The sequence below is a fragment of the Elephantulus edwardii genome, unplaced genomic scaffold, assembly GCF_000299155.1.
Source record: "Elephantulus edwardii isolate Elephantulus edwardi_28Jun2011 unplaced genomic scaffold, EleEdw1.0 scaffold00002, whole genome shotgun sequence".
Taxonomy (NCBI): domain Eukaryota; kingdom Metazoa; phylum Chordata; class Mammalia; order Macroscelidea; family Macroscelididae; genus Elephantulus; species Elephantulus edwardii.
Genome location: NW_006399752.1, coordinates 27,779,516 through 27,792,433, shown reverse-complemented (window position 1 = coordinate 27,792,433; position 12,918 = coordinate 27,779,516). Strand labels below are relative to the sequence as shown.

Here is a 12,918-nt window from a genome sequence, read left to right as displayed (position 1 = left end):
TTTCACTGCTGATATTGAGCTTCTCCACCAAGTCTTTCCACAGATGTAATCTATTTGATTCCTATGCATACCATGAGGTGAGATCCATGTGTATAGCCTGCGTTTATAAAAGGTATTTGCAATGAATAAATCTTTGAATGTGCAGAACTCTATCATTCTATTTCCGGCCTCATTTCTCTCTCCAAGCCCGTGTTTTCCAGCTACTGATCTTTCTTCCCTTTTCCCAACTTTTGCATTCCAGTCTCCCATTATTATTAATGCATCTTGATTGCATGTTTGATCAATTTCTGACAGCAAACATTGGTAGAAATCTTCTATTTCCTCCTCTTTGGCTCTAGTTGTTGGAGCATATATTTGAATGATAGTGGTATTCACTGGACTTCCTTGTATGAATATGGATATTATCCTGTCGCTCACCACACTGTATTTCAGAATTACGAAACCAACCCCATTTTTTCTCACCTTTTCATCCCCGGCATAGTAAATCATATGGTTGTCTGATTCAAAATGTCCCATGCCAAGCCATCTCATTTCACCAATACCTAGTATGTCAATATTTATGCGTTCCATTTCTTTTTTAACAGTGTCCAATTTTCCTACATTCATGTTTCTCACATTCCATGTTCTAATCACCAGTCTCTCCTTATAGCTGTTCCTCTTTCTCTGTGTTTCCATTTCTCTCAGTTCCAACTGCCATGTCTGTTAGTCCAAATGATAGTCTAAGTGTGCTCTGTTGTACATAGGGTTTTCGAAGGCCTGTAATTTCGGAAGTGGATGGCTAATCCTTCTTCCTAGTCTGTCTCAATTTTTAAATATATATAATAGTGTCTGACAGACAAGCATTCTACAGAAAAGAGCAGACTAGTAGCAGTAGCCACCACAATTTAAAATGCACTGCAATAAATCTAACTAAAGATACAAACGACCTATCCAAAGAAAACTTCAAAACACAGATATAAGAAACCCAAACAGGAAGCATATGCTACGCGCTCTGAATCAGAACACTTAACATCAGGAAAAAGGCAATATTACTAAAGTATCAGTATAATCCCAATTCCATTCTTCAAAGAAATGAAAAAGTAACCGACAGCTTTACACAGAAGGAAAAGGCCGCAGAGGAGCACACCGGGGAAAACGGGAGTTGGAGGCTCCCACATCCTGACCCCACATCTGCGCTGCGGCCACACAAATCTGTACAGCTTGGTGGGGGCACAGAGACAGGGACAGGGCAGAGGGACAGAACGGAGGGCCCGGAGACACAGCCATCCTCTGATGGCCACCTGAGCTCTCAGCAACAGGACAAACCCGTCAGGTGGGGTAAGGCAGGCTCTCTTTAACGATGGTGCGGGCCAACACGGACGTCCATCGGAAGACTCATCTGCAACCTGTTACACACATAACACAACCTTGGCTGCCAGAATAAGGACTTGAAGTGTTTGCTGCAGGTTAATGGGCTGCAGCCTTCAATATGGATAATATCTCAACACCAAGAAAACAAAGATCTTCACCCCCTGGCCAATAGGCAGTATCATGATAGACGGAGAAAGGATTGAGGTTTTAACATTTTCCTCTTGCTTGGCCCCACAATCAACACTCTTGAAACCAGCAGCCAGGAAATCAAAAGATGAATTGGGAATATCTGCTATCAGGGACTTCTCCAGAGCACTAAAGAGTAACGCTGTAAGTCTGGAGACTAAGGTGTACCTGATCCAGGCCATGGTCTTCACAGTTGCTTGCTATTCATCAGAGGGGTGGACAATGACTAAGGATGACAGAAGAAGAATCAATGCCTTTGAGATGTGGTGCTGGAGAAGGGTCTTGAACATATCATGGACTGTGAAGAGAGCAAACATGTCTGTCCTGGGGAGGGTGAAACCAGTTTGCTCTTTGGAGGCAAGGATTTTGAGGCTCTGTCTCAATGACTTTGGACATGTTACGAGGAAGGACCAGTTTTTGGAGAAGACGTCATGCTTGGAAGGGACATATGAAGGAGAGAAGGCCAGGATGGGATGGACCGAAACAGTGAATGTCAGAGACGGTGAGCCGGGCTCAGCAAGTTTCAGAGCTGCTGTCCACAGGGTCACTACATCAGGAACTGCCTCAATGGCACCCAACAATAACAACATTTGCAGAAAACGGAAAAAAGATATAATATACCTCCACCAATTAAAAAAACTCAAGATAGATATAGGTGTAAAATCTAAAATCATTAAACTTATCATGGAAAAAATTGGGGTAAACTTAGGAGCCCTAACGTGTGGCACACAGACTGCCAAGCACAACTGAACATGTAAGAACAGAAGAAAACTAGAGCGGACCTCTTAAAAACCAAACCCTCAGGTGCATCAAAAGACTCCTTCAAAAGAGCAAAAGGAAAACCTACGGTCTGTTGGTGTTACGCGCTATCGAGCTGCCCGCGATGCGTAGCTGTACAACAGCTCTAAAGCTCACAGGCTGGAACTGCTAACAAGCTCAACAGTTTTCCATCCATCATGGTGCTGCCAATTGGTCCAGTGGCGAGAATCTTTGTCTTCCTGACATTGAGCCTCAGTCCATACTGAAGGCTGCAGTCCTTGATCTTGTGCAGCGAGCACTTCAGGTCCTCCTCAGTTACGGCAAGCAGGGTTGTGTCATCTGCATAACGCAGGTTGTTGATGAGTCTACCTCCAATCCTGATGCCACACTCCTCCTCATAGAGCCCAGCCTCCCGGATGATCTGTTCTACATACAGACTGAAAAGGTATGGAGACAACATGCATCCCCGGCGTGCACCTTTCCTGATTTTGAACTACGCAGGGTTCTCTTGTTCTGAAAGCAATGACATAGCTCACAAGGGACTAGTATCTAAAATGTATAGAAAACTCCAACACCTCAACAAGCAAAAACAAATGATCTAATTACAAAATAAGCAGAGGGTATGAAAGATTGTTCACAAAAGACGGCGATCAGATAACCAACACACACACGAAGGCTCACAACCATCAGCGACTGTGTACCGTCAAGTCGGAACTGACTCCTAGCTGACCCTCCAGTGGGGTTTCAGAGGCAGCAAAGGACACGGGAGGATCTTTCTCCCATGGGGGGGACGGAGGATTCAAACTACGTGCCTTTAGGTTGGCAGCACAACTTCTTACCATTAGCCCACAATAGCTCCCCTTTTGAGACTAACCCTACCACGAGGTGTATATCCCAAAGGAAAAAGAGCTCTCCACCAACAGACTCCATGCACAGCCACGCTCATGCAGCATTATTCCCACGCAGAGGGATGGAGACGAGGCGTCCACCAGCAGAGGGAAGGCTGAAGGAACTCACACTTGCAGGTAGTGCAGTTTGTGCAACACTAAAGAATGAAAACGAATTCTCAAAACACTGCCTGACAAGGATGAATCCACAGGAAATGATCAGTCACACTGAACAAATATAGCGTAAGATCACTGCTGTAAAACCCTATGGAAAGTGTGTTGTTGCGTACCGTCAAGTCAGAACTGACGGCAGCTGACCCTCAGGCCAGTTTTCAGAAGCCCCTCCTTCTCTGGTGGAGAAGCTGGTGGATTCGAACCACGTGCCTCTGGGACTACAGCGCAGCTTCATACCACTAGGCCACCAGAGCTCCCCTCAAAACTTTTAAAGTTGTGGGTTTTTAAAACAAAATTTTTCTTTTATACTGGTTTACTTACAGAGTTCGTATACACTGGTTTTCATACTGGATCTTTCCCATTTCCTTCACCCACCCTTCCCTGTACCCATCAAGTTGTGCGACCGGGTGGTTACCCCCTGCCCACCCTCACCCCTCTGCTCCTGTCCTCCCCCCTTGAATCCTCTATACGTTTTACTAGTTCTATTTCTACAATAATGGTCTTACACATTTGTTCGCACGGGCCTGAGTTAGTTCACTTAGCGTAATGATCTCTAGTCCCTCCCAAGTAGGTAGTGATTTTCAAAATCATTGCTTCTAGGAAGCTCTGGTAGTAGCCTAGTAGTAAGAAGCTGTGCTGCAATCCCGAAGGTGTGTGGCTCAAATTCACCAGATACTCTGCTGGAAAAGGAGGGTCAATCTTCTCCTGTGCCAGTCAGATCTGATTCAACGGTACACAACAAGGAGAAAAAAAACCAGAAATCATTGCTCCTGCGTGCTGTGTAGTATTTCATCATGTGAAGGTACCACAATTTCTCAATCCATCTGATTCTGGTTGGACATTTGGGCTGTTTCTATGAACATTGGTGTACAAATCTGTTTGTGTCTCAGTTCTCATTTTCTCTAATAATTGGGTCATTTAAAACTTTTAAGGTATTTTAAAGTGCCTAAACTTCAAAGAAGAAAAGTTTACACACAGAATAACCCTCGGATAGTTACCAGGGACAGGAAGGAGGAAAAGTAATACATAGATAAGCTGGAAAGACAACATTCAATAAGAGGTTTGTCAGATGGTAATTATTTCATTGCAATTATTATTACATAGCAAAATACTCATGATTAAATGAAAAATGATTATGACTTGTATATTTTCACTCAAATTAAAAAGCACATTAAAAAAAAAATAAGACTACAGCCTTGAGGGAGTTCTGGTGGCCTAGTGTTAAGAAGCTGTGCTGCCCTGAAGGATGTGGTTTGAATCCACCAGCTGCTCCACAGGACAGTAGACAATCTCCTCCTCTTTCAGAGACGATGGGATGTATTGTCTCTGAAAACTCCCTGACGGTCTGGTGGGTGGGTTCCGACTCAGCGGTACAGCCTGCAGTCTAGACAACAACTCCATACAGACAGGTCCTCACAGAGGCCTGTAAGCAACACTGATACACAAAGACTCAATCTGCCAAGATTTCACTGGCCATGGTCAACCCCTCCAGGAACTTTTGTTAAGTGCCGTTGAGTCACAGACGACTCATCGCGACCTTATGAAAGAAAGACCTGAACACTTGTATAACTTTTATCGTTTCTCCAAGTTCATAGCATTTCCAGAGGCAAGCTATTTTAGAAGTGGAAGCCACTCCTGCTTTCAATTTAATTGGGGAGCGCCACCAAACACTGTCCACCGTGGGTAACCATTATCATATCTGACTCATCAGTGTCCCAGTGTTCAGCATCACAGCAACCACAAGTTACCTCTGTACAGAAATGCACAGACCAGTGCTGTACCACCTAGAAGAATGTTTGGCCAAAAGCAATTAAAACCAGGCTGGGAGCCATAGTCAAGAAATCAAAAGACATATTACAGTGGTCTGCTGCCAAGAACCTCTAGAAAGAGGTCAGGGAGCAAAGCTGTCATTTGGGGAACTCAAGTGCACAGACCCAAGCCAGTCTTTTATCTCATATACATGTAAAAACTGGACAATACGACGTCAGCAGAAACACTTCTGTGTCAGAACTGGTGAGAGATTACTGAATGTACCACGTGTTGCCAGAGGGACACTGAAATCTGTCTTGGAAGAACTGTGGCCAAAATGTCCCTCTGAAGCAAGGCCGCCCTTGCACACCCCACGTCATACAGTTTGGTTGCGCTGACAGGGGAGGTGATGAGACAAGCTGGCCCTGCGTGAGGTGGTGACCTGGTGGCTGTGATGGTGGCCTGGGGCTCGCACTGCCGAGGGCACGATGCAGGGCTGGGTGCTTTGCGCTGGACGTGGCGTCGCTGCGGCCCCGGGAAGGGACCCACCAACCACCACCTAGCGCTCTTCTGCAAACTCCCTCCAGGAAATCCACAGGGGTCAGTTCTACTATGCCCACCAGTCATCACAGATGGACACTGAGCCAGTGACACACGGCAACACCTGCAGACCTGGAGTCCCTGCTGGCACCCCCAGAGCTTGGCCTGCCTCTCGACCAGCCAGGGCTCCTCACAAGGAAGGCCTGCGGTTCCACCTCTGACAGGTCAGCACTAGACGCCCCCCTCGGGAGCCTGGCCTCCTTCTGGACACACATAGAGTCCACATGAAGGTAGCTAGTTCTTCACACATCAACATGCATGAGGACGCAGAGGTGGCCCCAAGCAGGCTGAGGTCCCTGAGCCGCAGGGTTGTGGGGAGGTCTGACCCGAGGAGGGGGTGGGACACATACCCTTCTTAAGTGCAGCAACGATTCTGGGATTGAGGTCCAGCTGTTCCACATCCATTCCTTGGTGGCCACCCTCAGAGCAGGTCACTTCCTAGGACAGGGTGTGAGGGCACAGCTTGTGTCACGCTGGACACCCTGGGTGCTGTGCAGACTGTGGCCACCGCGGGGATGGCTGAGGGGAGAATGTATGAAGAACGGGGGCCCAGTGTGCTGTGGTCACTGAGAAGCTGGCCTCCACGCACACACTTACACATCTGAGGACCCCTCTGTCCTTGAAGGACAAGCGTTGGGGGTTCTCTGCGGGAAGTGTCATCTTTGGGGGGTCGGTGTGTCAGCGTAGGCTACCAGTCGCCTGGACTTACCTGTCCCAGGGACAGAGCTTCAGCTAGTCCGTGTTCACACGCTTTGGGCTGGCTGCAGTGGGATCTGACTCATTCCTCCTGAAATGGCCCCGGGGTCCTGGAGGGAGCAGAGAGGGAAACGGGACTTGGCTTCACGTCGCTCGGTCAGGATGGCCCTGCACTGGCTTTTGGGGGTGGTCTGCTCATCCACTGGGCTGGCCTGCTCTGCGCACCTGGAAGGGGGTACCTGTCCTGCCCCACCTGTCTCTGGGGACAGCCTGGGAGGTTGTGCCCCCAGACATCGAGGCCAAGTGTCTCCTCTTGCACTGGCCACAGACAGTCCTTTCCACAGCCACCCTGGTCAGTCCCCTCCCCACCTTCCAGAGTGCAGGCTGAGGGACAGAAGAGGCTGCAGCCAGACTCGGGGTGAGGGCCTGGAGCACGGCCCCATCGCTGGGTGACCAGTCCCTTAATCCCAGCTTGGGGACCCCTGGGGTGTGGTTGGAGGGCTTCTCTCAGCAACACTCAGTTGGGAGGAAGTGACACGTGTTTCTGGAACGTCAGCAACAGGCTGCCTCACTCGCTGGTGGTTCTGCAGGCAGCTCGGAAAGGGCCAGACCAGAGTGACTGCAGGGCTGTGGTCCCGCCACAGTGCGGGACGCGGCCTGGCTGGAGACGGCACATGGCACAGCTGCGGGTGGGGGGACACAGGCCTGATGTGCGCAGGGGCACTGTGATTCCGCCACAGTAGGGAACGTGGCCTGACCTGGGGGAACACGTGGCTCAGCCACAGGTCTGACTTGCCTGTGGCCTGGGCGAACCAGGGCCCCTTGAGTTTGGGCTGGAGGGGTGCTTTGTGCCAGGTCTTGGGCACAGGACCTGGATAAGCAAGCACGCTGGGGGGCCGCATGCAGCTGTGCACCCCTCTCCTCTGGGGCTGGGCAGAGCGGATGGGAGGGCTGGAACCCACAGTCCCTCATGGGCAGATGGACACAGGGACGGGGGAGCACGGGTGACTGGGACATGTCACTGTGTGACTGAGTTCCTGGGAGCACAGCCACAGGTGCCAACACTGCACCCTGTTCCCCAGCACTCTCGTGAGGGGTCAGGAGACTAACCAGGGCTGTGAAGGGTTAGCACACCTTCTGGAAGCTTCTGAGCCACAACACACCCTCAGCACAACTTGAGCTGGCTGGCATTGTTCCAGCTGGAAGCCCCCAGCTGCCCATCCGCGCCCTGCACCCAGGGGAGGAGGTGCCCAAGCTGAGCGCACAGCCAACCTGTGAGGTTCCAGCACCTCAGCAAGGCACCAGGACGGCCCTCCGGGCAGGAGGCACTGCACAGGACTTGGGATGACAGCCAGGGCCAGCGTGTCCCTGTCTCCCCGCCCACCAGAACACTCTGCCCTCACTCTGCGCCGCCCCTCCCCCCAAATGCAGCACCCAGCAGGCAGGTGCCCCTACAGCTGGGTCACGGCTGCCCCAATGGGAAGAGCACAGGTGAGGGATGGGTTCCTCTGAGCAGCCCCGCTGTGGTCATCCGGATAAACAGCTCGGGATCTCACTGACCGCAGCTCTTTACCTTGGCTTTTGACCCCACAGCTGTTCCTTCTCCTGTCCTGGGTGGACAATGAAGGCTGGGGGAGGCTGAAGCCTGCGCTGTGATTGGTCAGTGCCATCAAACTTACTGCCAACCCTCGCCCTCTCCACACCCTCCTCAGGCTGGGCCATGCTCAAGCCGACTGAAACAGCCTGTAAATTCATCTCACGGGGGTCTTTTCCTCGGCTCCTTCCCAGCCTGCTATCTTTTCCGACTGGCCTCTCCTATCAACACGCTCAAGATGCAAGAGACCAAGTTCCGCATCCTTCCTTCTTTGGGCAACACAGATCTGCTTGGTTTTGTGGCAGTTCACAGAATGCTTGATACTCTTCTCCAACACAATTTGAAGGCATTGATTCTTCAGTCCTCCTTACCCACTGACCAACTGTCCGGTCCACATGAAGCTAATGAAAGTCCATGGCCTGCAGCAGGCGTACTTTAGTCTGTAAGTTGACATTCTTGCTCTAAAAAGTTAAAGCCATTTGGAGAGCCCCTGAACAGCAGATTCCCCCAACACCATGTGTTTTGTTTTAAATTTCTTGACTGATATTACTATAGGTGTTGTGTACTCAAGTAAAAAGAAGTCCTTGGCAACACCAATCTTTTCGCCATCTATTACCTGGGGGTGAAGGGGTGAGGATTTGTTTTCTTGATGCTGTGATGTAACCCATATTGATGGTTTTGGTCTTTGATCTTCTGCAGTGAACACTTCAAGTCTTTCTTTACTTTCTGCAAGCAGGCTTGTCATCTGCATAAACGTAGGTTGCTGATGGGTCTTCCTCAAGCCTCATGCCACACTTACGGTCAATGTTGTTGCTACGCACCCCTGAGCTGGACCTGACTCACAGTTAACCCTCCAGCTGGTTTCCACGGGCTGGAAATCGCCCATCTTTCTCCCTTACAGAAGCTGGTGGATTTGGACCACCTGCCTCTGAGCTGGCAGCACCACTCCTTACCTTGGCCACTCTGTTCCTGTTATGTGCTGTTAGAGTTGCTGCCACTCAGTGACCCTCTGAACGACGGATCTGGCCCTACTGTGAGCCGCCCTCACCACCTTGATACGCCCCAGCCCACTGCTATAGTCACCATGTCAATCCAACTTGCTGACCCGCCACCTTCCCAGCACAATGTCCCTCTTTAAAAACAATATGCCCCGAGTATGAGCTGAGACTACAGCACCCTTGATTCCAAGGAGCACCCTGGCCACACTTCGTCCTTGCCAGACTTGTTTGTTCTTTTGGAAGCTGCTCTGCAGAAGATGGGCAGTCTTCCCTGTGCCATTAACTGTCTCTGAAAATCTGCTGGAGGGTCAGCTATGGGTCAGTTGCAGCAGTATTTCCCGGGAAGGGTTGAAACCGCCTTATGTGTCACCTTGTACTGCCTTCTCATGCTCTTCTTAAACCAAAACTAAACTAAACCCTCTGCTCTCAAATTAGTTTCCTCTCATGGTGAACGTGTAAGACAGAGCAGAACTGAGCCATAAGGTTTTAAGGGGTGTAATAAAATAAGAGGGTCTTTGTATTTAAAAATCAGTTGTTATATATTGGGGGAACATTCTTCTAAGTGGTACAGCACTCTTCTGTCAATTTGCTGTACTGAGGTAACCTGGGGTTGCTGGGATGCTGAACCTTGTGCCACTGGGGTGTCAAATGCCATCATGGTTTCCCATGGTGAACAGTGTTGGTGGAGCTCCCAGTTTGGGACAGGTTTGGAAGGAGGAGTGCCATCCACTTCCTAAACAACATGCCTCTGGAAACTCTATGGACTTTGAGAAACAACAATAGTTACAGAAAGGCTTCAGGACTTTTGTTTTCACAGGGCCGCTGGGAGTCATGCTCAACTTGATGGCAATCAACAACAACATCAATGTGAGATATCAGCACTCTACCAACACACTTAAATGGACCAATTCTTCCGTCATACTCATTTATCAACCAACTTTCAGATGCGTAGTAAGTAATGGTTAAGACCATGGTTTGGATCAGGTGCACCTTAGTTTCTAACCTGAAGTCCTTGCTCTCAAACACTCTGGAGAGGTCACTGACTGCAGACTTTCCCAGTGCAACACATCTTCCGATTTCGTGATTGCTGGTCCCAAGGGTATTTATTGATCGTGAATCCAAGTAAGATAAAAATATTCACAATTTCAATCTTTTTCTCATCTATCACAATGTTGCCTCTTTGAGATAAGGGGTTATTTCTTGATGTTGAGGTAGAATCCATATTGAAGGTTGATGTCTTCAATCTTCTGCAGCAAGCATTTCAAGTCCTCCTCATTCTTCGCAAACAAGGTTGTGTCATCTGTGTAACAAAGGTTGTTGAGTCTTTCTCTGAGCCTGATGCCACGTTTTCTTCATGAAATTGGGCCTCTTGAATGATTCATTCATGGTTGAATAGGAATGGAGAGAGGATACAGCCCTGACTCTCACTTTGCTTCATTTGAACCCAAAGAGTGTTCCCTGCTGTCTGGACAACCCATCTCTCGGCCTAGGTATGGATTTTGTATGAACACATTCAACGTTCTGAGAATCCCATTCTTCTCAAAGTCAGTCATAATTGGTTGTGACCCACACAGTCAAATGCCTTAGCGCAGTCAATAAAACACAACGCCGCATGCTGTCTAATCCGGCCTCCGCTAAGCCTGCCTCTTCTAAGGCAGTAAATCGCACAGGAGGAGACTGCCCATCTTTTCCTGCTGAAGAGCTGGTGGGTTCCAATCACACACCTTTGTGACGGCACTGAAGTACTAACACTAGGCCAGCAGAGCTCCAAACCCGAGTCAGTAAAACTAACACTTGGTCAGCAGACTGTGGAACGAGACCACACCCAAAAATGCCCACTGGAGAAGACTGTTCCCTCCACGTCTGCCCTGGGAGGGCCCCCCCCCCCCAGTAACATTCCCAGGGAGGGGTTGTGTGTACAACCCTGGGTGTGCACGTGTATATGCACGTGAGTGTACAACCTGTGTGTACACTAAGTGCACGATCCCATGTCTGTGCACACGATCCCATATGTGTACACTAAGTGCACGACCCTGTGTGTATGTAAGTGTACACTGTGTGACCCCATGTACGCACGTTCATGTATGACTCTGTGCATGTATGTGCACGACCCTGTGTGCAAGCGCACGTATGTGTAGGACCCTGTGCATGTACGTGCATGATCCCATGTGTGTACACTGAGTGCACGACCCCGTGTGTGTGTGCACACGTGCGTGACCCTGTGCGTGTATAGTGACCCCGTGTGTGCACATAGGTGTGTGTACACTGTGACCCCCGTACGTGTGCACGTACGTGTGACCCCGTGTGTGTGCACATGTGTGTGATCCAGTGTGTGCACGCTGTGTGACCCCGTGCGTGTGCACGTACGTGTGATCCCGTGTGTGTACAGTGTGACCCCGTGCGTATGCACGTACGTGTGATCCCGTGTGTGTACAGTGTGACCCTGTGCGTGTGCACGTATGTGTGTATCCAGTGTGTGCACGCTGTGTGACCCCCGTGCGTGTACACGTACGTGTGTGCACGCTGTGTGACCCCGTGCGTGTGCATGTACGTGTGTGATCCCGTGTGTGTACAGTGACCCTGTGCGTGTGCACGTACGTGTGTGATCCAGTGTGTAGTGTGACCCCGTGTTTGTGCATGTGACTCTGTGTGTGCGCACGTGTGTGACCCTGTGTGAGTGCGCACGTACGTGTGTGACCCAGTGCGTGTACGCGCACGACCCCCTGTGTGTCTGTGTGTGCGCGCGCGCACACGTAAGTGTACCTCCCACATCTCCCCTCGGGGCGGGGGGAGGCCAAGCCTTGAACCTCACAAGGAGGCTCTGAATCCCGCGGGGACTCCTCGGGGCTGCCCCGCCTCGTTCGCGCTGTCCCTCCACACCCCCCTCCCGCCGTCGCCCCACAACCCAGCCCTGCGCCCTGCACACAGACACGCTGTCCCCGCCCTGCCCCCTGCCCCACGTGCCCGGCCCGGTGCCTCAGGTCAAGACGCACAACCTGAGTCCAGTATCCAACTGACCACGGGGCCCCGGGCCCGCGATCCCTGCTCCACACTCACCTCCGCGCGCCCAGGGTTCCTCTTCGCAGTGTCCCGCCCCCTCACCGGCCTCTTCCAATGAACACGGGGCGCCGGTGAAGCCTGCACCAGTAAGAGACGAGGCTTCTGAACGTCACGGGTGGCCTAGCCAATCCTAAGTCTCAGCCGCAGAAGGACGGTCCTCACCGCCGATTGGTGATTTTCTGTAGAGGTGGCCTCGTGCAGATTGGTTGGGAGGTCAGAGGGCGGGCTCCGGGCTCTGATTGGTGCTCACCCTGAGCCGCGCGCGGTGATTGGGCGCCAGGGCCGGGTGCGGCCCGAGTCGGGCGACGCCCTCGGGTGAGGGGCAGCGCGGCGGCGGACCGCGGCGGACAGCGGCGTCATGGCTTCGGGGGTGGCTGCGCGCCGGGACGCCAAGAAACTGGTGCGCTCGCCCAGCGGCCTGCGCATGGTGCCCGAGCACCTCTCCTTCAGCAGCCCCTTCGGCCTAGAGGAGCCGCAGTGGGTCCCAGACAAGGAGGTACGACGCTGCGCGGACCCCGCGCCCCTGGGGTCTCTGTGACCCCCGACCCACTTGACAGGGCCCCTGTGCTTGCGGTTCCCATGCGTCCTGAATTGACGAGTCCTAGATCGCCCCCCTCTCGGACCGGTCCCCTGGGGGTCCTCGGTGGTCGCCCTGGGGGTCCTCGGTGCCTCGAACCAGCTGCCGGGGGCCTCAGTGTACCCTTCGGAGCTGCGCGCCGGGTGCCTGCGCCGGGGAGGGTCCCGGGGTCACTGCTCCGGGGAGGGGGGTCCGGGGTGCCTGCGCCGGGGAGGGTCCCGGGGTCACTGCTCCGGGGAGGGGGGTCCGGGGTGCCTGCGCCGATGGGAGGGGTCCCGGGGTGACTGC

At 51.8% G+C, this 12,918-nt stretch overlaps 1 protein-coding gene across 1 annotated transcript in view; it reads left to right on the top strand.

The window, feature by feature from the left end:
* The first annotated feature begins 12,411 nt into the window (after positions 1–12,411).
* Positions 12,412–12,918, top strand: part of ZFYVE21 (zinc finger, FYVE domain containing 21) — a 9,387-nt gene continuing 8,880 nt past the window's right edge. Inside the window, exon 1 of the mRNA XM_006879047.1 lies at positions 12,412–12,549. Within this exon, the coding sequence (XP_006879109.1) occupies positions 12,412–12,549 (138 nt within the window). The remainder of the gene's footprint in view (positions 12,550–12,918) is intronic.